The sequence below is a fragment of the Podarcis bocagei genome (genome assembly GCF_964188305.1).
Source record: "Podarcis bocagei genome assembly, chromosome: 9".
NCBI classification, from domain to species: domain Eukaryota; kingdom Metazoa; phylum Chordata; class Lepidosauria; order Squamata; family Lacertidae; genus Podarcis; species Podarcis bocagei.
Genome location: NC_138134.1, coordinates 80648909 through 80676907, shown reverse-complemented (window position 1 = coordinate 80676907; position 27999 = coordinate 80648909). Strand labels below are relative to the sequence as shown.

Below are 27999 nucleotides of genomic sequence, written 5' to 3'. Positions count from 1 at the left end.
CCTACAGGTCTGGGGTGGGCCTCGCCCTCTGCCTCACTTACAGGCCTCTGGGAAGAGGGTGTGAGGTCTCAAAATTGCCCTTTCTGACCCCACTCATTCGTTTTCCTGCCTCCCCTGCAAAGCTGCAATGGCGCAATTTGTGAGACCGCCGTATGCACACACATACACACTGTGGCTGTGGCACTAAGAAGCAAGAGGCATTTTCCCTTTCCAAAACCAGACAAATGCTTCCACGCCGGTGGCTAGCAGTTAACATCTTTATTCATCTAGCAAAACACAGTTCAGCTCGTAGACAAAAATGGAGAAAACTCTGAACAAAAAAACTCGTGTGAACAACAATGCATTTGCGCCCTGACTTGCACCCACGGGAGACCCTCCTGGGGGCTTCTGGCTGCTCTTGGGCCAGGGGAACCTGCCACTCTCCAGTCTGTCAGGGACTAGGGTGGGGTGTGGAGCCCAGCACCCTGGGGAGAGCCAGGGACCTTGCCCCCTCCTGCCAGGAAGTGCCAGGAAGGGGGGGGACTAGTCCTGTCCTGCCACTGGGGTGCAAGAGGCTCCTGGTGCTGGGCTCATTCTCTTTACCGGGCACAAGAAACAACCTAACATGACTCCCTGCCCCTCGCATGGTTGGTTTGAAGAACTGTGGCTCAGCTTCTCCTTTCCATTTCTTGCTACAGCAATAGAGGTAAAAAATAAATAAATGTGGCCACCGGTAGGCTGACCCTCCCGGTGGGAGGCAGAGAGCAGCCGGGCTGAGCTGTGGCCCAGCTGGAAAAACTAGTGCCCCCCACCCCAAGCAAGAGGCGGCTGCAGGGTGGGGGGCAAGGCCAGGGTCTCCCACCAGCACTGGGCCCTTTGTATCTGGGAGAGAAGCTGTAGGGGGGCCAGGCCTGGGGGGTGCGGGCAGGCCTGGTGGGGGCCGTCCTTTCAGAATTATGCCCCCTCCGGGCCAAGCGCCACTTCAGCCGGGACCCCAGCACCCCGCGGGTCTGGGTGATGGGAGCCCACTTCCAGCAGAGACAGCTGCCAACTTTTATCAGGGGCCAAGCACCACCTTTGACAAGTGCCTTTCTAATAGGAGGAGGAGGAGGAGGATATATTACTAAGATATGGGGGGCAGGTAGGGGACGCAATCATTATTCCGGCCTGCACCCATTTCTCAGTGCCTGGGCAGTTTTTTCTCTGCACCCCCCCCCCAAGTTCTTTGGGTCTGTGAGTGTGAGGGCCCTGGGAAATATTCTCGCCTGGGCAAGGACGGTGGTGTCCCTGGTTCTGGAGCCAGAGTAAGTGGTCTGCTGCGGGGGGGGGGGGGGCAAGGCAGAGACAGCAGCTCCTTGGGGCTTTGAATAGCATGATGGTGAGAGCAATGCGCGGGGGGGGGGGTGTCACATGAGGATTTGTGCTCCTCGCCTTGCCCGGCGTGCAGACAGTGGAAGGGAGTGTTTTGGGGAGCTGTGGCCCTAAAGTGGGGAGGCAAGTTGGGCCCCTGATGCCTGTTCCCTGAGCCCCCTCTGCAGGATGCCCAGAGAGCCTCTGCTTTATCCGTCCCACCCCCCTCCAGGCCTGCCTCCAGATGGTCCCCTCCTGCGGCCAGGAAGGGCTACGCCAGGACATAGTGGATTATCTCGCTGAGCTCGAAGCCGGTGACCGCAAAGGCACTGCCCTCGGAGTTGCAGAAGCGGGCGCCGCAGATCATGGTGTCTGTCACGCATTCTGAATGGCAGTGCTGAATCTGGGGAGAGATGGGGGGCACCATGTCATTCTGGGTGTCCCCCGTAGAGGCACTCCCTGACCCCTATCCTCTGCCAGGGCCAGGAAGGGGGCAGTGGGCTTGCTGCAACTCTTCTGCTTCTGACTTTGGCACTGGCGGGGGGGACGAGGGGGGAATAAGCCACCCAAATCCCTTTCATCCTCCTCCACCCCCCACCCCACCCCCCGCTGCCCTTGGGAGGCCCTGGGCTCCCGCAGCCTCCGTCCTCTGCCCTCTAGACCTGCTGCTCAGCTTAAAGCAAACGAGGATGTTGCTTCAAGGCGGATTGGGGAGGAAGCACCCTGTTATTTGGGGGAGGGATGTTGGGCTGCCATGGGAAGGGCTAAAGCTCAGGGGCAGAGAGACTGTTCTGCATGGCAGAAGGTCTCCGATTCAATCTCGAATGGCATCTTGCAGGCAGGCTTGGAAGGGGACCTTGACTGAAATCCTAAAGGGCTGCTGCAAGCCAGTGTTGACAGCACTAGGGATGGTAGCAGAGCTGCCAACTTACAGATTTGAAAATAAGGGATCAGCAGCCTCACCTGCCCCGGGGACAGCCTACGGGATATGTAACAATCCGGGATAGCAGTGGGAAGCAGCAGGGAACGGCGCTGGAATAAGGGAATTTCCCGCAAAAAAAGGGGAGGTTGGCAGCTATGGATGGTAGACTGATAGGCTGGCTCCCTATAAGGCAACTTCCTGTGTTCCTAGGAGGGGAATGTTCCTGGGTGGCAGGGGGTTGGACTAGATGGCCCTGGGGGGTCCTTTCCAACTCTACAATAATAATAATAATAATAATAATAATAATAATAATAATAATAATAATAATAATAATAATAATAATAAAATTATTTATATCCCGCCCATCTGGCTGAGTTTCTCCAGCCACTCTGGGCGGCTTCCAACCGGATATTAAAAACAATACAGCATCAAACATTAAAAACTTCCCTAAACAGGGCTGCCTTCAGTTCTCTTTTAAAAGTAAAATAGTTGCTTATTCCCTTCACATCTGAAGGGAGGGCGTTCCAAAGGGCGGGCGCCACCACCAAGAAGGCCCTCTGCCTGGTTCCCTGTAACCTCACTTCTCGCAGGGAGGGAACCGCCAGAAGGCCCTCAGAGCTGGACCTCAGAGTCCGGGCTGGACGATGGGGGTGGAGACGCTCCTTCAGGTCTACTGGGCCGAGGCCGTTTAGGGCTTTCAAGGTCAGCACCAACACTTTGAATTGTGCTCGGAAACGTCCTGGGAGCCAAGGTTATGGTTCTGTGAGAACGCAAGAGGCAGAGCCGCTGGCCCAATCCAGTCACAGGGCTTCTGTTTGTCAGAAAAGTCTGCAACTCTGCTTGGGAACAGTTTCAGCCCCCACCCCACCCCCGCCGTCAGCGTGGGTGCTCCTGTTTCCGCCAAGCTCCAACTCACAGGCCCGGGAGGAGGAAGCGGGTTGCATGGACAAGCCCCCAGCTGAGCCCAGGGCCCACATCCAGTGGAGGAGAGTCCCCACTGAACACAATCCAGGGGGCAAGTGGGGTCCATGGCCGGGGCGGAGTGTGGGGTGGGAGATATGGCCCTGGGAGGAGGCTGGGGGTGCCTGGCAGAAGTGCCTGGAGGAATCCTAGAATCTAAAGAGTGGAAGGGAGCCAAGGGTCATCTAGTCCAACCCCCGGAAAGGCAGGAATCTTGGCTAAAGCATCCATGGCAGAGGGCCGCCCAACCAGGGAAGCCGGCCTCACCTCAATGCCCTCAGAGTCAGGGCTGGGGCTCAGTTTCCAGACTTGCACAAAGGAGTCCTCCGCTGCCGACAGGAGCTGTGGGGGGAGAGGAGTCATCAGTGGGGCTGGGGCCTCCCTTCATTTAGTACTCTTTCTTGAATTTATATACCACCCTATGCCTGGAGGTCTCAGGCGGTTCACAGAAAAGATCAACATAAAAACCTATATATATATATATAATCAAAATATAAACAACAGCCCAATAACTCCCAATAACCCTGGCTTGGGCCTGGGGCAGCTCTCCTGGGGGGGGGGGTAAAGCTCCCTTAGGAGTGACCAAGAGCGCGTGCAAAGGGCAGCCGTTGCCAGGCAGAGGGAGCAGAAGCCCAGCCAAGAGCAGGCAAGCAGGCACCTCCTGGTGGGAGCAGCGCTGGAGAAAGCCCCTCTCTGAAATTTTGCCACCAGAGCTCCTAGCCCCTTGGCACAGGTCGTACAGATCCCTCATTAAGCCACTGAACTGTTAGTCTTTGCTATATCTGGTGGCAAGGAGTTCCACTAGTGGAGGCTCACTCCTGCCCAAGCCTGGCATGTCAGGGGACGCGTTTCGCATGCGATGGAGCCTGGCTCACTCTGCCCGCTCTGCTGCACCCGCGAGGCTCTGCCCTGCCCCACCATTCCCCTCTCCTGAGAAACCCCGACCTCCTCAAACCCAGGACAGACCCACCTTCCCTGAGAGGGGCGCCAGGTCCAGGGCATAGATCCAGCGGGCGTGAGCGCGGACTTCCGCTCGCAGGATCCCGCTTGCTGCCTCGTACAGGCGAATGTGCCCGTTGCCGTAACCAGCCGCGATGATGCCGTTCCACAGCTTGACGGAGGAGCAGGTACACCTGGGGGTGGGGTGGGGGTATTGGGTGAGGCTCCTGTGCCGGGGGGAAGGCTGCTGCTCAGGGGGGGGGGGCAAGAGCAACTGCTGGACCTGCAGGGGCCCCCAGGCCTGACCCCCAGGGGCACCTCTGGACAGGACTGGGAAAGGTGCCTGGTTGGAGCAAGGCAGGCCACTGGGAGAGGCTGGGGCCAGCCTGCTTCTGCTCAGGCCCTGGAGTGGGGCAGGGCTGGGCTGGGTTCAGGGCCATTAGCCACCCCCCTCATGGCCAGAGTGGTCAAGGCTTTGTTTCCATCTCTCTCGGGGCTGACTGCTTTCAGGAGGGCCAAATCCTTGTCCCCAGAGCAGGCCCCTCTCTTTCTGCACTTACTCAGAAGCCGGGATCTTGTTGGCCAGCATGAAATTCTCTCCGGAAAACCAGACGCGTAAGGCTCCAGAGTCATCGGCCGTCACCAAATCAGGCAGGCCTTCCTGCAGCAGGGGGGGAAAGGGCAGAATCAGCTCACTGCCCCACCACGCTTGGCAGCAGCGCACCCGGGCAAAGCCCACAAGGAGGAGATGCAGAACAGTCGCTGCTGCTCTAGGCAGGAAGGCAAGCGCATAGCTGGGCGCCAGGCGCTGCTGAGGGTAATGCTTGCTCCGTGTTAAATGTTTGCAGGACTTCTGTCACAACATGGCATGGCCCCCTGCCAGGGATGCTTTAGCTGAGATTCCTGCCTTGCAGGGGGTTGGACTAGATGGCCTTTGGGGGACCCGTGCCTTGGGCAAGGACCTCTTGGGTTGCCACAGAAGAACCCTGCAATGACCCTCCTCCTTGGGTGCCACTGCGGTGAGCCTGGAAAGCCAGCCATGCAGACTTCACACCAGGCCTTGCCAGACTGGGGAGAGGGGTTGGCAGTGCCAACTGAAGCACCCCCTAACCCAGGCACACTCTGCGGGAGCATCAAGGCAGCGCAGCTGGAGCTGGAAACAAGCCGGCTTTTAACTCAGGCCAAAGGACTGGGTGCAAAGCGCCGGGGGCCAAAGTGGGACTCCACTGGCTTCCCAACGCGCCCAAGGCAATAGCAGCACCTGAGGCGAGGCGAGAGCATGTCCAGGCGAAGCAGCAGCAGCTGCAGCTCCCCCGAGTCGGGGGCTTTGGGGGCCCTGTGGGAGCGGCACCCACCCGGCGGCTCCCAGCTCCTCCTTACCGGCTGCTCGCACAGCTCAGCGGCAATGTCGGTGATGGAGTCGCAGTGCATCTCCAGGACTTCGCTCAGCGTGATGTTGGTGCCTTTGGCGGGGACGTCGAAGACGAGGACGGACCCCAGGGACGTCCCTGCAGAGGGAAGGCAGGCAAGGGGGTTCTGAAGCAGCAGGCCCAGGTGGGCCGGTCTCGCCTCACCTGCGGAAGAGCAGCCTCCCACCTGCCCAGGTGAGCTCACCGGGGCAACCCATTCTGCACCAGCCCTCCTTGCAGCCCTCTCCCAGGGGAATTGGCCTTCGTGCAGGGGGAACAAGTTCTCTGGAGTTAGATGGCGATCCTGGCTAACTCCGCAAAGCAGTGCCACTAGCTATCCATTCCCACCGCCAAACGCAGGGGTCAGCAAGGTTTACCTCGCCTGGGCCAGTTCACTCCAGCGGAGATCCCTCCATGGACTGGATCGCGATTCCTGGTGTCTGCATCTACGCAGACGCGATTTCCGGTGCCGTGGAAGCGAGTCCTTGTGCCATGCTGGTTTAGTGCAGTGCGCAGGGACTCGCTGAGTGGGCAGCTCAGTTTGGGGGCAGCTCATGGGCCAGTTAAACGACCCCCGTGGGCTGCTTGTGGCCCATGGGCCTTAGCTTGCCGACCCCTGGCCAAACGTGTCTCCGTGAAATTCAACCATGGCGCCAATCCCTTCTGCAGCTGCTGCCGCTGACACAGTAAAGTGAGGCTTCAGGCATGGCACGTCCTCAGGGGGTCGACTACTCTCACCCACAGCAATGGGGTGCCCCCCCCTGCCCAGCAGTGCCTTTGACTCTGCTCGGCTCTCCTCCCCTGACCTCCCCCCCGCCACGTTTCCTTCCTGCTTCCTCACCTACGCAAACAAAGCGCTGCCCGGTTGCCGCGATCCCACGAGCAAACACAGCCTTCCCTGGAAAGGAGAGAATGCAGAGATCAGGCAGCCGCAGAGGCCCAGGGGTGGCTGGGGGTCTTTGCCCCAGAGCTCCCTGGGCGTGGAAGTGCACCCCTCCAAACGGGCAGGAGGCATGTGCCAGGGAGGTGCCTTGCTACTCGCCCCTCACGGGTTTGGAGGTGTGCAAGGCCACGTCCCCAGCAGGAGGAATCCATGCCAATTCAGAAAAGAGGTGGGCTTCTAAAAGGTTTAGCTCCGAGTCCTCTGCTTCTTCTAGTCTGCTCTCTGCTTCTTCTCAGACCTGCTGAGGCACAACTTCAGAGAAGACATCAGGACTAGAGGGAAAGAGAAGGGGCCTACAGGAATAGGAGACAGGAGGATTCCAAACTACAAATCTGCCCCACGGGTAACTGGTCTTCAGGAGTTAAGAAAAGTGGGTGTTTTATAGATCTGCTTTTGGAAATGTGATGTTTGGTTTTTTTTGTCTATAGAAGTATTTATATACTGCTGCATCATAAAAGTATTTCACAGTGGCTTACATGAAACGAGCAATAGATTAATAAAAAGTTAAAAACAAGTTAAAAGCAAAAATAAATTAAAAACAAACATCGACAGAGCATTGTGGAAAGATGGACCCGTATTTTTCGCTCCATAAGACACATCTGACCATAAGACGCACCTAGTTTTTAGAGGAGGAAAACAAGAAAAAAATATTCTGAACGAAACAGTGGATGTCTGATTTTTGTGGTTCATGCTGTGGCCACAGACATGTGATTTGATGGTGAGTTTGGGGTAGCCCAATGCAAAAATCCTGAGGATCCATGTGGACCTGTGGTTTGTAACCACATTTTTGCACCATTGCAGCCCCACGAAACAGTGGGTGCATGATTTTTTTGGTGCAGGCTGTAGCCCTGGACATGCTATGTGATCTGATGGTGAATTTGGGGTGACCCAATGCAAAAATCCTGAGGATCTAAGGGCTTTTACCTACCCCCGTCCCAATCACTTGCCAATCAGCTGCTTTGTTTCAACACCCCCTTCCCTCTTTCTAAAAAAAAAGAAAGCACCATCTGCTTTTTGCCCCTGGGCGACTCGGCTCCAGGGACCACACATTCACTCCATAAGACGCACAGACATTTCCCTTTACTTTTTAGGAGGAAAAAAGTGCATCTTATGGAGCGAAAAATACAGGACTTCTTAATGGACTGCATAGGCCTGGCAAAATAGAAAGGCTTTCAGCAGGTGTTTAAAAGTTGGCACAGAAGGCACCCACTGAATATCTAGTGGCAGCATGTTCCACAGGACTGAGACAACTTGTTGTACTTATTGTTGAAATCTATTTTTTTTTTTAAGGGAGGGGAATATCTCCTGTCTTGGATCAAAAAGGTGGAACCTGCTATTGCTGCGGCTTGAGATAGGAAAGCTCAATGGATTTTCACTGTTTGAAACATGGCCGCCTCCCTTTTGCACTTGAAAGCAGGTGCCCATCCCTCCCTCCAAGAGATCCTCCTGCCAGGAATAGAAAGGGTACCTGGAGGTGACTCCAAGCCCTCCAGGGCATGCCAGTAGACCATGATGGACCCGTCCGACTCGTACATCTTGGGGGAAGGGGGAAAGAGCAGAGAGAGGAAGGTAAGAGGCGCTGAAGAATCCAGCAGGCGGTTCCCAGGGGACAGTCCACATCCCAGAAGACGGGGTGGGCCTGGAAGGTCACCGGCTTGGGGCCTCTCTAGGGCAGAGGTTTCCGTGGCCCCCGGCTCCATTTCTCACCTGGATCCCCTTCCGTGAAGTCAGAACCAAGAGGACCCGGGAAGGGAGGACACACCAGGCAGCCTGGAAGACAAGGGTGCAAATAGAGGAAGCAGGAAGACGCCCTTCTCTGCCCCCTGCCCGCTTCCCCGTGGCCACAGAGGAAAGCAGAGAGATGAATGAGGAAGGCAGTGCTTCAGAGCGCATGCAAAGCGCCTTCCAACTCTTCCCTCCCTCTGGAGTAAATGCAGCCATCACCTGGCCCAGCACTGAGCTGTCCACCTGGGGCCCAAAGAGACCTTCTCCTCTCCCAAGCTCTGGGTGAGGGGTCTTCTGTGGACTTCCTCGTCCTCCGTCACCTGTCAGGGGTGAGGGAAGTGCCAGCCTGCCCCACGAAAGCTGGAATGCAAGGACGCCAGGTCCTTGAGGGACAGAGGAGGACTCCGCTCCCCAACTTGCTGGTGGCAAGGGCCGTTCAACAGTGGAAGGTGCTTCACTCTCCTTCCTTGGAGGTGTTTTAGCAGAGCAGTTGGGTGGCCATTGGTCAGGGATGCTTTAGTTGTGATTCCTGTATTGCAGGGGGCTGGACTAGATGACTCCATGGGGTCCCTTTCACCGCTACAGTGCTATGATTCAACCCAAGGAGGCTGCCTGAGATGCCACCACACCCACAAGCCACACCACAGAGCCAAAGCAGGCCTAGAAAGGTGCCCGCGACTGGCTCAATAGTGAAGGAAAGGCATTCTGCATGGGCTCAGAGGCACTGCTGTTCCTTTTGTGCATTCTGGACTGGGACTCTTGATAGAAAGATCTGGGGCTGAGTTTAAATAAAGCCCTGCACTTCACAACTACGGCGGCAAGGTTGTTGATTGCCAGAAGTAGGAAAAGCAGCAGCGTCCCAACTAAAACAGACTGGTTATCTAAAATGATGGAATACTTCCATATTGCTGAACTAACAGGGAGGATAAGGGGAGATATGGTACAAAAAGTGAATGAGTGGGCTATCTTTAAGGAATACAGTGGTACCTCAGGTTAAGTACTTAATTCGTTCCGGAGGTCCGTACTTTCAGGTTAACTGTTCTTAACCTGAAGCACCACTTTTGCTAATGGGGCTTCCTGCTGCTGCTGCGCCGCCAGAGCACGATTTCTGTTCTCATCCTGAAGCAAAGTTCTTAACCTGAAGCACTATTTCTGGGTTAGCGGAGTCTGTAACCTGAAGCGTCTGTAACCTGAAGCGTATGTAACCTGAGGAACCACTGTACATCAAAATTTATGTGGAAAAAGTAAAATTTTTGACAGATACTGAGTGAATCCAGAAAATGATTAGAGTGAGAGTAAAGTTAAGACAGAAGAAGAGATTAGAGGAAATAATGAAATGCGTATAAGCTAGTTGGAAAAATAAAGTAGCGTAACAAGAACGGCTGGAAGTCAAGTCACTTGGTGGGTGTCTGTGTGGGGTAGGTGTGTAGGTATGTTGATATGTACAGTGTAGGTAGGTAGTATATAGAGTAATGTAGGTATGTTTTATGTTATGAAAATAAGGTAGTGTGTTGTGTACGTGTACAGTGGTACCTTGGGTTACTTACACTTCAGGTTACATATGCTTCAGGTTATAGACTCTGCTAACCCAGATATAATACCTCGGGTTAAGAACTTTGCTTCAGGATGAGAACAGAAATCGTGCTCCAGCGGTGCGGCAGCAGCAGGAGGCCCCATTAGCTAAAGTGGTGCTTCAGGTTAAGAACAGTTTCAGGTTAAGAATGGACCTCCAGAACAAATTAAGTATTTAACCCAAGGTACCACTGTATTATGTAAATGTATATGTATGTGTTTTATATGTACATATGTTTTATACGTTAATAAAATAAAAACAATTAAAATAGATAAATAAATGAATAAAGGCCTGCACTTCTGGCCAGGCAGATTCCTCTCTGCCCCAGCCTGTTCCAATCGCCCTTTCGATCAGCATGTTCTGGGCTGGCCAATGTTGACGCCTCAGGGTGCCGATATTGGCTTCTCAGTGACAGCAGAAGAGCAGCTGCCCTGTGGGGCATTGATTGGGCAGGGAGCTGGGGACGGGTTCTCCTCCCTCCCTGCCAGCCAGCCCCGTTACCTGGGTGATGATGGAGGCCCCGACGCCCAGGCTGCCCTCCTTGGCCTGCAGCTGGCGGTGGGAGAAGCTGAGGCCATCGTCGGAGGCGCTCACCATGTTGACGGTGGTGCCGTGCACGCTGGCAAAGTAGGTGAGCTTCTTGGCCGGGAGGGGCAGGATGCTCATGTTGTTGTACAGCGCCAGGCTGCTGTCCTTCAGCAAAATGCTCTTCTCCTTTCGGTACATCCTGCTTGGGGGAGACTGGAGGAGGAGGGTGGGGGGGGAGAGAAGGGGCATGAGGCCAAGAGGCTTCCAACAAAACACTAAAATACAATACCCTATTAAACATTAAAAGCTTCCCTAAAGAGGGCTGCCCTTCAGATGTCTTCTAAAGGTTTGGTAGTTATTTTTCTCTTTGACATCTGATGGGAGGGCGTTCCACAGGGCAGGTGCCACCACTGAGAAGGCTCTCTGCCTGGCTCCCTGTAACTTGGCTTCTCGCAGTGAGGGAACCGCCAGAAGGCCCTCGGTGCTGGACCTCGATGTCCGGGCAGAACGTTGAAGTACTGGCCTCCAGGACTGGACTACAACTCCCATCAGGCCCAGCCAGTGCAGCCAATGGTCAGGGATGATGGGAACTGCAGTTCAGCCATGACGGGTGTCCACCTAGGATGGATGCTTCAGTTGAGATTCCTGCGTTGCAGGGGGTTGGACTAGATGGCCCCTTGGGTCCCTTCCAACTCTACAATTCTATGAAGGTCTGAGGAGTCCTCCACAGGTTCTGCAGCCCTGGACCACCACCACTACCTCAGTTGCCAGGATTGCTTTTGACATCTTCTGCACCGTTTGGAATTTTCACCTTGGCCCCTGAGGCTGTTAGGAGCCGCCCTGGCCCCATTTTTTAAATGTTTGATGTTTTATTCTGTTTTTTATATTCTGTTGGGAGCTGCCCAGAGTGGCTGGGGAAACCCAGCCAGATGGGTGGGGTATAAATATATTATTATCATCATCATCATCTTCCAGGCAAAGCGTCCCTGTGCTTCTTTTGCATACACTTAAGCTCCAACTGAAATATCGGGTGGTTACAATTTCCACTTCACTGCCATTTAACTCCAACATTCCCTAACCAAATCTTTGCACACGAAAGCTCATACCAATAACTAGCTTAGTTGGTCTCTAAGGTGCTACTGGCAGGAATTTATTTATTTATTTTGTTTTGTTTTGTTTTGACTTTCACACTCCCGTGTGGCATCAAAATTACACGTTGAGCGTCAGGCGCTGGATTCATGATCCACAAGGGAAAAGACCATAACAAATCTGCCGGACATGCACAAGATTCTTCCCTGGTTTTGTCTTAAATATGCATGCATGAAAGAAAATGAACGCCTGCAGGCATGTATGAGGAGGGAGGGAGGGAGCAGGCCAGGACTCTGGGTGCCCTGCACTTCCTCCCTCGGGATCCGTTGCCCGTTTTTGGCTCAGCCTCAGCTACACGCAAGCCCAGAGCCACGCAAGGTGGAGGGGAGCCTTCCTGTGGCTTCATCAGCTGCAGAAGCCCAGCTGCCTCCCTCTGCCCCCTCCCTGCCCTAGCTAAGCAGGGCCTGATCCGCCAGAAAGTCCCTCTGCACCAGCTGGCTGGCAGGGGGCTCAAGGTCGCATGCACAGTTCTTCCCCTTCCCTGCTGTGTTTCCGCAGCAACCCTGCAAAGGGAGGCGATGCAGAGAGAATGGGAGTGGCTCAAGGGCTGCCCACCAAAATCCATGTCCGAGGGAGGATTTGAACCTGGGTCTGGCACCCTGAGCACCCCTCAGGAACACTTCCAGCCTCTAGAGAGAGAGATGGGCTAGGGGCTCCTGCCGGCAATTCCCTCCAGGCCCCCTTTGGCCCTCTGTGCCTTCCGGGCATAGCTGTCAACGTTTGCCTTTTTTAAAAGGAAATTCCCTTATTCCGAATAGGATTCCTCGCATGGAAAGGGAAATGTTGACAGCTATGCTTCGGGAGCTGCTCTTGCCGGTGCCTGACTGAGGTCTGGGGTGTCAGGGTTGGGGTGTCAGAAAAAGTAAGGTAAAGGCACCCCTGATCATTAGGTCCAGTCATGGCCAACTCTGGGGTTGTGGCGCTCATCTCACTTCATTGGCCGAGGGAGCCGGCGTACAGCTTCCAGGTCATGTGGCCAGCAGGACTAAGCCGCTTCTGGCGAACCAGAGCAGCGCACGGAAACGCCGTTTACCTTCCCGCCGGAGCGGTACCTATTTATCTACTTGCACTTTGACGTGCTTTTGAACTGCTAGGCTGGCAGGAGCAGGGACCGAGCAACGGGAGCTCACCCCGTCGTGGGGATTCGAACCACTGACCTTCTGATTGGCAAGACCTAGGCTCTGTGGTTTGACCCGCAGCGCCACCCGCGTCCCTAACATGGGGATTAGCAACTAATAAAAATTTGGGTTCTCTCTTGTACGGGGCTTCCATCTTGTTCCACCTGGTGGCAGGTGGGAGTCCTGTTGCGACAGTCTTCAATCAAGACCAAGCTGACTGGCTGCTGTTTTGCTCTGGTCTTCCTCGCTGGTGTTAGCCGCCCTAAGCCCAGCCTTTGCTTGGGGAGGGCAAGGTATAAATAAATTATTATTATTATTATTATTATTATTATTATTATTATTATTATTATTAGGTCTTGGGATGCAAGGAAGTTCATGGCAGCAAAAAATCCCCCATCTTCTTTCCTCCAGCATCATTCAGGAGAGGGCCATGACTCTCCTGAGTGCCCTCGGATTTCTCCGTTATCACCCTCCAGAGCCAGACCTCAGCCCCAGAGCTTTCCTGAGCATGTGCAGAGTGCTGGCCCAGTCCTAGGCTCTGTGGTTTAACCCACAGCGCCACCCACGTCTCTTTCGGAGAGAGACCAGGGTTCAAATTCGCCTCGCAGGGGGGCGTTGCTGCCTCTCTGCCCGCCCTCCCTCGCCGGGGGCTTGTGCTGGGGGGAGAAAGGCGGGCAAGGGGCCTCCGCTCCCTCCCTCCCCGCATGCCGACAACTAGCAGGAGGAGGAGGAGGCAGGTGTTCCAAGGGGGGGGGGAAGCGGGGGAAGGACCGCAAGCGCTTCTCCCATAGATTAGTAGTGGCAGACTAGCATGGATGGTCTGATCTGCAGGTTTACTTCGGGCGCTGTTTCCCCCCCCCTTCCTCCTGCCCCGCCTGATGGAACTGGGAGCTGCAGGTGGAGCAGAGGAGAAAAGATGCAGAACTGCAGCAGCATCTCCGCAGCTCGGACTTCGTTTTGCGCCAAAAGCGGTTGCTGCTTGTAGTTCTTTCATGGCAGGGTTTCACGGCTGGTGTCTGGAGCAGCAACCTCTGGAAAGGAAGGGCCCAAAACCGGCGCCGCTCTCCCAAATGACCTGCTCCCTTTTCACTTGGTATTTCAGCTGGTTGACTAAAATCCCTTCTTTTGGCTGCTGGCCCCTTATTTTCAAACCTGTAAGTTGACAGCTCTGCTCCCCTCCCTCCCTCCCCGCACGCCGACATCTAGCTCCTCAGGGCCAGGGCTCGGGAACAGGCCCCGCCCACCGGCCAGGCGGCCCAGTCCCCGCCGCGCAGGGCGCATGCGCGCGCTCTCCCGCTGGGCCTTGGGGGCCCCGGCTCTTCCCGGCCCCCGCCGCCCCCTCCCCGGCCCGCCGCCGCCGCCGCCTCACCCGCCGCCGCTCCTCCTCCTCCGGCCCGCTTGCCCCGCTGCCATGGAGACGGCGCCCGGGCGCGCTGACGTCAGGACGGTGGCCGGCGGGGCGCGGGCGATGGGCGGCCGGGCGGAGTTGCCATGGCGACGCGGCTGCTGGCGGCGTCTCGCGGGGCGCGCCCGTCTCTGCGCGAAGTCTCCTCCACCTTCCTCAGCCTGGCGGTGAGGGCGCGGGGGCGCGGGGCGCGCGTGCCCGGGGGGGGGGCCGGGGCCGCCAGGCCGGGCCTGAGGGCCGGCGGAACTCCCCGCCTCAGGGGCGTCCCCAGGGGCCAGCTAGTCCAGCCCGCCGCCTGCGCGCCAGGAGGAGCTTCCCGGGCCCCTCATCCTCCCCCTCAGCATGGTCTTTGCATGCCGCCTTTCCGTAGTGAAAGCAAGGCTCAAGGCGGCTTACAACGGGGCAAGATTCACAGGGAGCTGAGATCCCTGCTGCAGGCAGGGGGTTGGGATGGATGACCTCGGGGGGTCCCTCTCCCCCCGCCAGCCCTCCAGTCCTCGGCACAATTAGCACAGGGCCCTGCCTTGCAGGAGGTTGGAAGGAAGGGTTACGGGGCCCCTTCCAGCTCCAGGGTTCCGGTTCTAAGGTTCCGGTGGCCCCCATTATTATTATTATTATTATTATTATTATTATTTATACCCCACCTATCTGGGCGGCTCCCAACAGAATACAGTGGTACCTCGGGTTACATACGCTTCAGGTTCCAGACGCTTCAGGTTCCAGACTCCTCTAACCCAGAAATAGAACCTCAGGTTAAGAACTTTGCTTCAGGATGAGAACAGAAATTGCACGGCGGCGGCACGGCGGCAGCAGGAGGCCCCATTAGCTAAAGTGGTGCTTCAGGTTAAGAACAGTTTCAGGTTCAGAACGGACCTCCAGAACGAATTAAGTACTTAACCCAAGGGACCACTGTACAGCGTCAGACATTAAAGACTTCCCTCAAGAGGGCCGCCTCTGCTCGGCTGGTTGCCCAGGTCAGAGGCAGCCCTGCAGCGCTGGAAGGGGGCCGGGGGCCGGATTGCAGGTTTCCCACCCTGGGCCTCTGCCTGGACACCCTGGAGAACGGGAGGCCGGGCTGGACATTGGGATCCCTCAAGAGGGTCTGATCCAGCAGACTCCTCTGACCTTCCAGGGAAATTCTCCTCTGGACACCAGAGCATCAGCGGAGAAGAGCCTTCAGCCGGATCAGGCCTCTGGGTCTCCCTCTGGCCGACCAGATGCCCCAAATGGGAAAACCACAAACCTGAGCCAAGCGAAAGAGCAACTCTCCCTCCTGCGGCTCCAGCACCTGGGATTCAGAGGCACACAAATCAAATATTTTCCCACTAAGCGTATATATTTTGACTTCCCTTCACCGCTGTTGCGGTTTCTTATATTTTTAGTTTAAAATACTGCATTTCCGTCTATTAATTACTTCCTAATATTTCTATAGCATTACTTTTAACTGCTTGTCTTACGTTGATCCTGCTAACGAACTTCTTTGTATTCAAATATCCCACGAATTTCCCCCATTCCTTGATAAAAATTCCTTTCCTCTTGGTTTCTTACTTGTAACACAGAACTGCGGAATTAGAAGGGACTCCAGGGGTCAGTCATTTAGTCCAACCCCTGGAATATGTCCAACCCTCTTCTAAAGCCATCTTGGTTAGTGGTCATCACTGCCTCCTGTGGCAGTGAGTTCCGTGGTTTATCTCCCCGCCTTTCTTTCATCTCTCCTGAATCTTTCAGCCGCCCGGGCGTCTCTTCCGCATGAGCTCCAGCTGCCCTGCTCTCCCCTTGGCCTTCACCCTTTGGGTGTCCCCTGGCGATGGCCTGCAGCTTCCGTCCTCCCCCCTGACCGTTGGTCCTGCTGGTGGCGGGTGCTGGACTGCCGATCCCCTGGAGGGGGTCCCGCTAGCTGGCCCCATGGCAACCGCCGCTCTGGGGCCCTGGCGGCTTCTCCCTTCAACTCCTCTCTGTTCTCACTGTTCTCAGAACAATGAGCTTTGTGGGTTCTTTGGAATGGTCTGGCGGTTGGTGGACTGGGCTTCCGCTCTGGGACTCTGCGGTCCAGAGCGGCCACAGGTGATCCTCCCTAAGGTGGGCAGCAGGTGGGTAGCCTTCCCGAAGGAGGTAAAAATTGGCAAAGAAAGGGGTGGAAACCCAGAGGTGCAGGGTGACCCAGGTGCTTCGGGGGGGGGGTCTTCAGTCCCGGCGGTTTCATCACAGCTGAATTGGTTTCGCTTTGTTTCCTTTCCGGGGGGCAGAGGAGTTGGTGACGGGTTACAGGTCACTTGCATCTTGCGCATGGGTTACTACGTTCTGGGACGCCACACACAGAATTGCGCATAGTTGAGCCGCCCCATTCAAACTGCTCCTGCAACATGGAGGTGCTGTGTGGAATGAGTTTCTTGCCGCCACCCCCCAAAAAAACCTACAAGGTTAAAACCTCTTTTTTTGCAGGGTCTTTGCAGCACAAAAGAGCTTTTAATCTCTCTGCCTTCCATGTCTTTAATGCCCACGATTTAAACCAGTTTCGAGTGACCTGCATTTTCCGAGGATTCTGGGTGCGGTTTCCCATGCGCAAAGCATGGGAAATAAACAAGATGAGATTGAGCTCTTGGTACAGCAAACTAAATATGACATAATAGGCATCACTGAAACCTGGTGGGATAAGTCCCACGATTGGAATGTAATAATGGGGGGATACAATCTATTTCGGAGAAACAGACCAGACAAGAAAGGAGGAGGAGTGGCGTTATATGTCAGGGATGTGTATACCTGTGAAGAGATCCAAGATTTAGAACCTCAAAGCCAAAGTGAGAGCATTTGGGTCAAAATTAAGGGAGAGAAGAATAACAGAGACCTCATTGTGGGAGTTTACTATAGATCCCCAAGCCAAACGGAGGACATAGATGATGCCTTCCTGGAACAGATGGCCAAGCATGCAAAAGGAAGGGAGATAGTAGTAATGGGGGACTTCAATTACCCGGATATTTGTTGGATGTCAAACTCAGCCAAGAGCATAAGGTCAAACAGATTCCTCACTGGCCTTGCAGACAACTTCATTGTCCAGAAAGTGGGAGAAGCAACAAGAGGAACAGCCATTTTAGATCTGGTCCTAACCAATGTTGATGACCTGGTTAGTGGGGTAGAAGTGGAAGGATCATTAGGCGCGAGTGATCATGCTCTTCTGAAGTTTACTATACAGCGGAAAGGAGCAGCCAAGCATACTAGGACTCAATTTCTTGACTTTAAGAAAGCCGACTTCATAAAACTTAGGGAAGTGCTGGGTGAGATCCCATGGACAGTAATACTAAAAGGAAAGGGAGTTCATGATGGCTGGGAGTTTGTTAAGAGGGAGATAGTAAAAGCACAACGTCAGGCAATACCAATGAGACGGAAACATGGAAGGTGCCTAAAGAAGCCAGGGTGGCTATCTAAAGAACTTTTAACTGAGTTAAGATTAAAAAAGGATGTGTACAAAAAATGGAAAAGGGGGGAAACCACCAAAGAGGAATTCAAACAAATAGCCAGCACGTGTAGACACAAAGTCAGAAAAGCTAAAGCACAGAATGAACTCAGGCTTGCTAGAGAGGTTAAAAGCAACAAAAAAGGCTTTTATGGGTATGTTCGTAGCAAAAGGAAGAACAAAGAAACAGTGGGGTCACTCAGAGGAGAAGATGGTGAAATGCAAACAGGGGACACAGAAAGGGCTGAACTCCTCAATGCCTTCTTTGCCTCAGTCTTCTCCGATAAAGAAAACAATGCCCGACCTGAAGAATTTGGAGCAAATGATTCAGCAAAGGAAACACAGCCCAGAATAAGTAAGGAGATAGTACAAGAATACTTGGCTAGTTTAGATGTATTCAAGTCTCCAGGGCCAGATGAACTGCATCCAAGAGTATTAAAAGAACTGGCAGATGTGATCTCAGAACCACTGGCAGTCATCTTCGAGAAATCCTGGAGAACAGGCGAAGTCCCGGCAGACTGGAGGAGGGCAAATGTTGTCCCTGAAAAATCTGGTCTCGTTTTTTGACAGAATTACAAGGGAAGTAATAGTGCCACTGTATTCTTCTCTGGTCAGACCTCACCTGGAGTACTGTGTCCAGTTCTGGGCACCACAGTTCAAAAAGGACACTGACAAACTGGAACGTGTCCAGAGGAGGGCAACCAAAATGGTCAAAGGCCTGGAAACGATGCCTTATGAGGAACGGCTAAGGGAGCTGGGCATGTTTAGCCTGGAGAAGAGGAGGTTAAGGGGTGATATGATAGCCATCTTCAAATATATAAAAGGATGTCATATAGAGGAGGGAGAAAGGTTGTTTTCTGCTGCTCCAGAGAAGCGGACACGGAGCAATGGATCCAAACTACAAGAAAGAAGATTCCACCTAAACATTAGGAAGAACTTCCTGACAGTAAGAGCTGTTCAACAGTGGAATTTGCTGCCAAGGAGTGTGGTGGAGTCTCCTACTTTGGAGGTCTTTAAGCAGAGGCTTGACAACCATATGTCAGGAGTGCTCTGATGGTGTTTCCTGCTTGGCAGGGGGTTGGACTTCCAACTCTATGATTCTATGATTCTATGATTCTTATAAGAACTTATTTCTTCTTGTCTTTTGTTTGTGATCCCCACTCAGGCGCTTCCAGTTCCGACCAGCAAGCAGACATGGCCGGATGCCTGGGTTCCCTCTCCGGGCCTGAGGTTGAGCCGTCACACCAGGGACACCCGGCCCCCTGCTGGCTGCTCTGCTTCGGTTTTCCTGCCATTGAAGTCCTGGGCCCCCATCCTGTCAAATGTTCTTCCTGCAGAGATAAGGCTGGCACCAGCTGGAGGGCCTTTTCACACACACCCCCGCGGGAAAATTTCCCTCTTCTCCCGGACTTTCCCTAACCTTCTCTTATTTACTTCCTCGATTGTACCTTTGGTCTAAGAAGGTCCGTGAGCTGTGCCTGGCTCTCCTCTTCCTCACTGAATCCCCAGAACACCCCTGCAAGGTAGGTGAGGCGGAGAGATAGGGACTGGCCCCAGGTCACTCACTGTGCTTCCTGGCTGAGTGGGGACTCAAACCCTGGTCTTCCAGGTCAGAGTCTGACACTCTAACCCAGGGGTCAGCAACCTAAGGCCCATGGGCCGGAAGCAGCCAGTGGAGGTCGTTTGACCAGCCCACAAGCCGCCCCCAAACGGAGATGCCCGCTCATGCACTGCGCTAAACTGGTGCAGTGCGGTGCAGGGAGTTGCTTCTGCGGCACCAAAAATTGAATCTACACAGACGCAGGTGCCCAAAATTGCATCTGTGCATCTGCAGACACCAAAAACCACAGGCGCACGCACAATCCAGCCCACAGAGGAATCTCCGCGGGACCAATCCGGTCCAGGCAAGATAAACCTTGCTGACCTCTGCTCTAACCATTATGCTGCACAGCCTCTCCCTCCATATTGGTTCCTGGTGTCTTCAGCCATGATGGCGACTGTTGATGATTATCTTATTGCCATTTGCTACACGCTATCACTGCATGAGCCGCTTTCCTTTTCTAATTGAAAAGCAGCGCAGAAATTTTTAATTAATGTAATTAATTAAATTCCTGCCTTGCATCACGAGGATCAGACAAATCGGTGGAGGAGGAGAGGGCTGTGGATGGCTGCTAGCCAGAATGCCTCTGCTCTCCAATGCTTCTGAATCCCAGTTGCTGGAAACTACAGGAGGGGAGAGGGATCCTGTGTGCGAATCCTGCTTGTGGGTTTCCTATTGGGGCATCTGGTCAGCCACTGTGAGATCAGGGTGCTGGACACGATCCCCCCCCCCCTTTGGCCTGACCCTGCTGCTGGTGGTCTCTTCTCCTGCTATTCAGTCCATACTCCATTGATGGGAGTCCATGTGGCAGAGGCAAGAGGCGGCCAGAACCCCCATCAGGGACCCTACAGAGCTGTGATCCCCTTTGCCCAAAGCTGGAAAGGGCCCAGAACTCCTATGGTGTGTGCAGAAGCCCCCAGATTCCCTCCAGGGCATCTTTGGCCCCTTGCAGATCCTGGGAATCTGCTGCCACTCCCCCACCCCCAGAGTAGGTGTCCCAGGCCGGGTAGACCAATGGTGTGAGCTGCGGGGAACCAGCTCCCTAAGCTACGCCAGCCTGCAGGCAGGGCCCTTCACCTTGTCCCTGCAGCCCATGCCAGCCTCAGGTGCTGGGTATCATTTCCTCCCAGAGCTGGTGCTGGGACCCAGAGCTTCCCTCCCATTTCCCTCCCTCCCAGAACTGAAAAACCAAGGAAGATCCTTCCTTTCTCACCCCAGTCCCCCTGCACCCCTTTCGTGGATCAGGGAGGGCAAGGGCACGGGAGCATCGTTGGCACCAGCGCCGTGCCCGAGGACCAGGCGCAGAGCTGTTCCTTGCTTCCCCCCCCCCCATCTCAAGAGCTGACTCTGAGAGGTGCGTTTCCCCTGCAGAAAATGACGTCCCGCGTGACCCTGGCGAAGTCCCGGGCGGAGAGGTCGCGCCCGCCCACGGTGCCCGTCCCCCAGGTGGAGATCGTCCCGGGGCGCCTGACGGAAGGAGACTGGTTCTCCCTGCTGGGCTTTGAGGAAGCCGAGGATCACGTGGGCGACATCCTGGCAGGGCTGATTGATCATGTCCTGGAGGAGTGTTTCAAGGTCTATTTGGAGAGGCAGGTGAGTCGTTCTTTGGGCATCGCTGCCTTCCAGGGTGAGGAGGCCGCTGTTCGGGGCCTTGGCTGCGTGCCAGAAGCCCTTCGGTTTCAAGCTCCAGGCCCCTCACCTTCTAGGAAAGAGAGGGGGGCTGAGCAGCGTTAGAAACTCAGATATAGAAGCTAGGGGGCATTTGAGGGCAAGTGTTGTTTTTCAAATGATGGACTGTGTGATTGATTCTCTTCTGCTTTATTTCTCAGTGATGGCCCACTTTCTCCAGCTGGGTTGCTGCTGTTTCTGTTCTTAATAGGCCTTTTATGTATATATCTCCTGCCCACCTAGCAGTTCGAAAGCACGTCAAAGTGCAAGTAGATAAATAGGTACCGCTCCGGCGGGAAGGTAAACGGCGTTTCCGTGCGCTGCTCTGGTTCTCCAGAAGCGACTTAGTCCTTCTGGCCACATAACCCGGAAGCTGTACACCGGCTCCCTCGACCAATAAAGTGAGATGAGCGCCGCAACCCCAGAGTCGTCCACGACTGGACCTAATGGTCAGGGGTCTCTTTCCCTATATATATATATATATATATATGTATATATAATGCTATTTGCATTTTGATAATAATTTTAAATAATTATTTATACCCCACCCCACCCTCCCCGGCCAGAGCCAGGCTCAGGGCAGCTAACACCAGTAAAATTACAGTAAAAACATAATAGGAAAAAACCCACCAATTTAAAATACAGGTTAAAATGCAATTTAAATCGGCCAATAAAGCGAGATGAGCACCGCAACCCCAGAGTCGGCCACGACTAGACCTAATGGTCAGGTGTCCCTTTACCTTTACCTTTTAAAATGCAGCCTCATTTTAAAAGTAGCCCATAGATCAAAACCATAAGGGGAGGGAAACACAAGGGTCAGACTGAGTCCAAACCAAAGGCCAGGCGGAACAGCTCTGTCTTGCAGGCCCTGCGGAAAGATGTCAAATCCCGCAGGGCCCTGGTCTCTTGGGACAGAGCGTTCCACCAAGTCGGGGCCAGTACTGAAAAGGCCCTGGCCCTAGTGGAGACCAGTCTAGCCACCTTGCGACCTCGGACCTCCAAAGTGTTGTCATTTGTGGACCTTAAGGTCCTCTGTGGGGCAGACCAGGAGAGGCGGTCCTGTAGGTACGAGGGTTCTAGGCCGCATAGGCCTTTAAAGGTCAAAACCAGCACCTTAAACATGACCCTGGATTCTACCAGGAGCTTCCTAATGATTATCATTCTATGCTTTTAGCTTTTTCTCTCACTTTCTCTTTAAGCCACCCAGAAAAACACAAGATAAATATAAAGATAAATGGATGGTCACCTGTCATGTGTGATCTGGTGGAGATTCCTGCATTGCAGGGGGTTGAACTAAATGTCTGCATGACTCGGGGTCCCTTCCAACTCCACCATTCTGTGATTCTATCAAGAATAAGAATAATTGGCACCTAACACAGCATCTTAAAAAGCAGAGACATCACCTTGCCAACAAAGGTCCGTATTGTTCAAGCTCTGGTTTTCCCAGTAGTGATGTATGGAAGTGAGAGCTGGACCATCAAGAAGGCTGATCGCCAAAGAATGGATGCTTTTGAATTCTGGTGCTGGAGGAGACTCTGGAGAGTCCCATGGACTGCAAGAAGATCAAACCTCTCCATTCTGAAGGAAATCAGCCCTGAGTGCTCACTGGAAGGACAGATTGTGAAACTGAGGCTCCAAGACTTTGGCCACCTCATGAGAAGAGAAGACTCCCTGGAAAAGACCCTGATGTTGGGAAAGATGGAGGGCACAAGGAGAAGGGGACGACAGAGGACGAGATGGTGGGACAGTGTTCTCGAAGCTATGAACATGAGTTTGACCAAACTGCGGGAGGCAGTGGAAGACAGAAGTGTCTGGCGTGCTCTGGTCCAGGGGGTCACGAAGAGGCGGACACGACTAAACGACTAAACAACAACAACAATATGTTTCGTTTCTTAGCCCAGCCGTTGCAAACAGCTTGGAATCAGAGAACGGCAGAGTTGGAAGGGTCCCCCGGGGGGCATCTAGTCCAGCCCCCTGCAATGCAGGAATCCCAGCATTTTTTGCAGGCACCGAAAGGGATAGGCTGAAGGTGTCCATCCCGTATCAAGGAGCCTGACGGCCTGGCCTTTTGAAAGAGGCCAACCAGGTGTGCATGTGCCACGGGTGCAAATCTCGCCCCTCAGCCTAAGCTTCCTGCCTGCCCCTCTGACTCTGATGCTCAGAGGGAGCGCAGTGTTCTGGGAGAGCGCAGTGTGTGTGTTTCTCTTTCTCTCCTTGGGGTTTCCAGACCAGCTGGGGGGGGGGCGGTGAGGCCGTGAGCCTTGGAGGGGACCCTGCCAGACCCTTCCCCCCCCCTCCTGCTCACCCTCCGCTCTGTCCCCTCCCCAGTGCATCCCCTACGTCATCACCCAGGCCCGGGACGCCATGCTCCAGATCATCGAGTGGCGCTTCCTGGTGCGAGACGAGGGCGAGGCCGGGGTGCCCACGGAGCCCACCTGGCAGGAGGACGAGGAGCCAGTGGCCGGCATCACCGACTCCTGGGCCCAGGGCTCTGTGCCTGTGCTGCAAGCCATGCCGCACCCGGAGGAGCCAGAGGTAGGAGGGCAGTGAGGCTGGCACACCTGCCAGGCTGGCGAGGGATGGCATCGTCCTGCTGGGGCTGATGAATTCAAGATCCTTCCAATAACGCTTTGGGGGGGGGGATCAGGGAGGCATCCAGAGGAGGGCTGGGTGGACCAGGGGCCCCAGAGGACAGATCCTGCCAGGAGGGCAGAAGGGACAGGGGGTGCTTGGCCCGCAGAGAAGGCCCAGCTGGGTGGTATATCGATATATTGTCCAAAACCATATCATGACCTCCGTTTCATCATTTTTGACCTATACCTTGGCTCCCAAACGCCGCAGACCCGGACATGACTGTTCTGGTTTGCGAACGTTCTTTGGAACCCAAACGTCCAATGGGGCTTCCGCGGCTTCTGATTGGCTGCAGGAGCTTTCTGCAGCCAATCGGAAGCCACGCCTTGGTTTCCGAACGTTAAATGGACTTCTGGAACGGATTCCGTTCAACTTCCGAGGTACGACTGTATTGCAAATCATGCTGCATGTGCACTATCCAAAAATCACAGTGCAGGAACTAGCATGAATCCAGCCAGAGCCTCTGCGTAGCTCCATCCTTGTGTCAGACATTGTGATATATCAGTATATTGCAGTGTTCAGCTGGTGATATAATTGAAAACCAATTTTGCCCCTCCCTAGCTCATGATGGGCTTAGTTCCTAGCTGAAGGTCTCCCTGGGATGTTGCGGCAAATGTGGCATGGCAGCGTCCTCCAGGGAGGGCCGGAGCTCCGTGGTGGAGCTGAAGGCTTCGGGTTCAGGCCCCAGTGGCAGCATCTCTGGTTAGGGCTGGGAGAAACCCCCTGCAAATACTGCACAAGATGGACTCTGTATACCTGGCCCGGAAGCTGCAGTTCCTCCTGCCCTGGAGGCTGGTGTAGTTGACTGCCAAGGTCCCAGCAGAATGACTTCATTTCAGAGAGGAAGTGAGCAGGTGGCCTTGGCTGTAAAAGAGTCGCAAGTTACCTTGTTCACCTCCTCCTGGACCTACAGCGTTCTAGCAGCAGCACAAGCCTTGAAAATCCCTCCCCATTTGGCACAGCCCTCCAGCAAAAGTTCACGCTTTGCCCCTTCACCTGAACTGCCTCCATCCCTCTGCAGTTTGCCAACCCCGGACAGAGCAATCGGGTTGGGAATGTCCCCTGCCTGACTCCCTGGAAAGCATCTGCCTGGTTCCCTGTAACTTGGCTTCTCGCAGAGAGGGAACCGGCAGAAGGCCCTCGGAGCTGGACCCCGGTGTCCGGGCAGATGTCTTGATTCTGCTCTTCAAACCCCCAGTTTTGAGGCTAACCTTAGAGTCACAGAACCATAGAGTTGAAAGAGTTCAACCCCCTGCAGTGCAGGAATATCGGCTCAAGCATCCCTGACCGATGGCCACCTGACCTCGGCTTAAAACCCCCAAGGAAGGGGAGTCCGCCTCCCCCCAAGGGAGACTGTTTCACTGTCAAAACAGCTCTGCTACCATAGCAGCAAAGCCTAGTCTTTCAAAACATTGCAAAAAAACATAACCCCATGAATTTTTTATTTTATGTTGTAAAATGCCCTGTTGTTTCTCGAGGAAGGGCGGTGTATACAATTAATAAATAATAATATTATTATAACCAGTCAGCTTCTCCCACCCAGTCCAACAGGCTGGCTTCTAGCCCCTTGGCTTGTGTTCTTCAATGTTTTTAATTGGTTATTCAAAAGGAACATGAGACTACAGCACCCCTTAGTAAGCAACTTCCCCTCCTCACCCAATTTCCCCAAACCAGAGGGTCCTATGGAGAAGCATTTTTCCAAGGTTCCAATGCAACTCTGGTGGATGCCATTGTAATGGACATAGTGCTATGAAACCGTCTCTTCCCAGCTTAAGGCTTTAACTTCCTTGGTCTGTTTCCCTGAAAGCTTTTTTCTCCAATGCGACCTTTGCGAGTGTTCCAGAGATTTCCAGTTTGGGCCAACATGTTCTCAGGCATTTCCTGAAAGAAAAGCGATTGGTGCTTCTTATCTCAGATGGACATTGTCATTTTTAAAGGTCGCTAACAATGTTCAAGGGTGGTCTAAACCACTGAGCCTAGGGCTTGCTGATCAGAAGGTCAGCGGATCGAATCCCCACGATGGGGTGAGCTCCTGTTGTTCAGTCCCTCCTCCTACCAACCTAGCAGTTCGAAAGCACATCAAGTGCAAGTAGATAAATAGGTACCGCTCTGGCGGAAGGGTAAACAGCGTTTCCGTGCGCTGCTCTGGTTCGCCAGAAGCGGCTTAGTCATGCTGGCCACATGACCTGGAAGCTGTCGGCGGACAAACGCCAGCCCCCTCGGCCTATAGAGCGAGATAAGCACGCAACCCCAGAGTCGTCCGCGACTGGACCTAACAGTCAGGGGTACCTTTACCTAACAATGTTCAAATTTTGGGGTGCTGATCTTCTGGTCCGTCGGCTGACCTGGCCAACGTCTCTCCTCCAGGTTCCCAGACTCCCAGAGGAAGTTCCTCAACTCCCGGAGGAGTCCCCCGTTGCCAAAGAGGAGCCCGCAGGGCCCTCCGATATTGCTGCTCAGGGCTTCCCCCTGGGGACCCCCAGGCGGGAGGCAGAGAAGCTGGCCCGGGAGTCCTTGAAGGAGGTGCGGCCCGCCAGGTCCCGCAGCAGCAAGGCGGTGCTGAAGCCCGGAACCCACCTGGTGTCCATCACCCCCCTGCCGTCCCCCCTGCCGTCCTGCAAGAGCAGGCTGGGCCCCCAGGCCTACTACGGGCCCCTGCAGGCACCCCGGCTGAGCGACATTGTGAAGCCGCTGGCCGGCTCGGAGAAGGAGCTGCTCCTGCGCCAGCTCTCCCAGATGCCTGTGGAGGAGGCCTCGCGCCTGTGTCTCCTGCCGCTCTCCTGCAGCAACCTGCTGCGGATCCAGCTGGGCCGCCCACCCAACATCCGGGACGTCTTCTATGACCAGGCGGGCAACATCACCGCCGCGCCGCGCCTGGAGCCGGCCAGCCTGCCCAAGCGCTGGGTCAAGCCCTCGGCCGAGGTGGTGGACCCGGAGGTGGAGTCGCAGCAGGAGGAGGCCCTGAAGAGCGTCTCGGGGCGCAGAGCCCCCAAGCTGCCCAGGGGCCCGGCCGAGAAGGGCAGCACCCACGGCAAAAGGCTGCTGGGCGTGCGGAGGAGCCTGGCGGAGAAAGCTGCCCAGCCTCCCAGCCCGGCCGGAGGGGTCCTGCAGCCCACCAGCTTCGTCTTCGTCAAGCCCAACTTGCTGACCCAGACGGTGCAGCTGGCCACGGGGGTGACCCTCCGGTGTGTAGGTGGCGTCCGGGAGAAGGTCTCTCCCCATGCCCACCAGGAGGAGGCCAAGGAGGGGCCGGGGAACCTCCACCCCATGTGCCTTCGGGTGCCCACCCCCAGCCGGCAGCACATCCTCCAGCAGCCCAAGCCTCTACCCCGCTTGCGCCCGGGAGCTGCCCTCTGATTGGCACAGCCCTGCCCTCCCTGACCCCCCCCTGCACCCCTTTGATCTCCTTGTAACTTAATAAACGGAGAGGTTTTTGGAGCCTGGTTTCTCTCGTTGTCTGCCTCACGACTGCAACGCCTCCAGAACCGCAAGCCAGACTCTGCCATCTGAGGCCCTTCTTTGTGTGACTCCTCTGGGAGAGGTCCGGAGGGTGGAAACATGAGAACGGGGCCTTTTCGGAGGTGGCCCCCTGCTTGTGGGATGCACTCGCCAGGGCTGTTCACCTGGCGCCTTCGCTGCATATCTTCAGGTGCCAGGCAAAAATGTTCCTCTCCAACCAGCCTTTGGCTATTACAGTGTGACCTTTTAATGTGCCTGCAGGGTTGGGGTGGTGCTCATTGTTTTTTAATTATTTTGTTCCACATTTTGTGGTTTTCCGTTGAAAACTGGCCTGTGATCTTTGGATGGAGGGTGGTTTATAAATTTAATAAATAACAATTGTTGGCTGCCGCAGGTTCTCCGGGTAGCAGCCAAATCCACACACATACACCCCAGCAGACCCTTGTGTGTTTAATTTGCAAAAGGGAGTGGCTCTGAGGCCCAGGCCTGCCTGAAACCTTATGCTCTGGCCCAGAAGCCCTGCTCCAGTCCCAGGTGTGCTCCGGGGGCTACTTTGCAGAGAGAAATACTTTGCAAGACACAAGCAGGCCTAGCTGGGTTTCAGCCGAGAGCTTTCCTAGCAAGTGGGGTGGCTCCTCCCTTGAGGCACAGAGGGCAGGAAAAGAGCTTTTGGGGAGAGGAGGGGGGCTGGCTGGCTGGCTGACATGAAAGCTCGTTCATGGGGGCCCCTCATGAATCCTTCTTCATTCATTGAGGGCAGGTGGCTTGTTCACTGTGCCTTTGAGTTGAGAAGAGGCCATTTGCACAGGAGATAATCTAGGGGCTGCCGGGTTGAGCTGATGGGAGCTCTGGAGGGCACCCCATGGACCACCCCCCATTCAGAGCTTTGTCCCTTAAGAACTGACCCATCAGATCGCAGCAGGTTCTGATCCATCGTGGGTGTCCCTATTCGAGGAGAGAAGCCTCACCTCATGAATGGGATGGAGTATGAGGAAGGAAGAGAATCTTCCTCCATCTCCCTCCTCGCACGAGAACCGTGATGGTGTTTAGGTGCAAGGTTGGCACTGTGGGTTAAACCACAGAGCCTAGGACTTGCAGATCAGAAGGTCGGCGGTTCGAATCTTCGCGACAGGGTGAGCTTCCGTTGCTCGGTCCCTGCTCCTGCCAACCTAGCAGTTCGAAAGCACGTC

The 27999-nt window shown here is 54.8% G+C and overlaps 2 protein-coding genes across 6 annotated transcripts; one reads left to right on the top strand and one right to left on the bottom strand.

Annotated features, from left to right (window-relative positions):
* Positions 1–243: 243 nt before the first annotated feature.
* On the bottom strand, positions 244–15570 carry WDR54 (WD repeat domain 54). 2 transcript variants are annotated; one of them, XM_081207243.1, is made up of 10 exons: positions 15549–15570; positions 10302–10541; positions 8210–8272; positions 7971–8037; positions 6401–6457; positions 5531–5658; positions 4711–4811; positions 4182–4344; positions 3479–3553; positions 244–1732 (listed from the first exon to the last, which is right to left on the bottom strand). In XM_081207243.1, the coding sequence occupies exons 2-10, from the start codon at positions 10524–10526 to the stop codon at positions 1601–1603; spliced, it is 1011 nt and encodes a 336-aa protein (XP_081063369.1). In that variant the 5' UTR covers positions 10527–10541; positions 15549–15570; the 3' UTR covers positions 244–1600. The 2 variants fall into 2 exon arrangements, with proteins under 2 accessions (XP_081063369.1, XP_081063368.1); XM_081207242.1 differs by lacking the exon at positions 15549–15570 and adding an exon at positions 12608–12712.
* On the top strand, positions 14044–26788 carry LOC308594217 (uncharacterized protein C2orf81 homolog; the record flags this gene model as incomplete). 4 transcript variants are annotated; one of them, XM_081207114.1, is made up of 5 exons in its annotated part: positions 15750–16064; positions 18912–18974; positions 20423–20644; positions 23048–23254; positions 25718–26788. In XM_081207114.1, the coding sequence occupies 5 exons, from the start codon at positions 15750–15752 to the stop codon at positions 26705–26707; spliced, it is 1797 nt and encodes a 598-aa protein (XP_081063240.1). In that variant the 3' UTR covers positions 26708–26788. The 4 variants fall into 4 exon arrangements, with proteins under 4 accessions (XP_081063243.1, XP_081063240.1, XP_081063241.1 ...); XM_081207115.1 differs by lacking the exon at positions 15750–16064 and adding an exon at positions 16112–16546; XM_081207117.1 differs by lacking the exons at positions 15750–16064; positions 18912–18974 and adding an exon at positions 14044–14167.
* Between the last annotated feature and the right edge of the window lie 1211 nt (positions 26789–27999).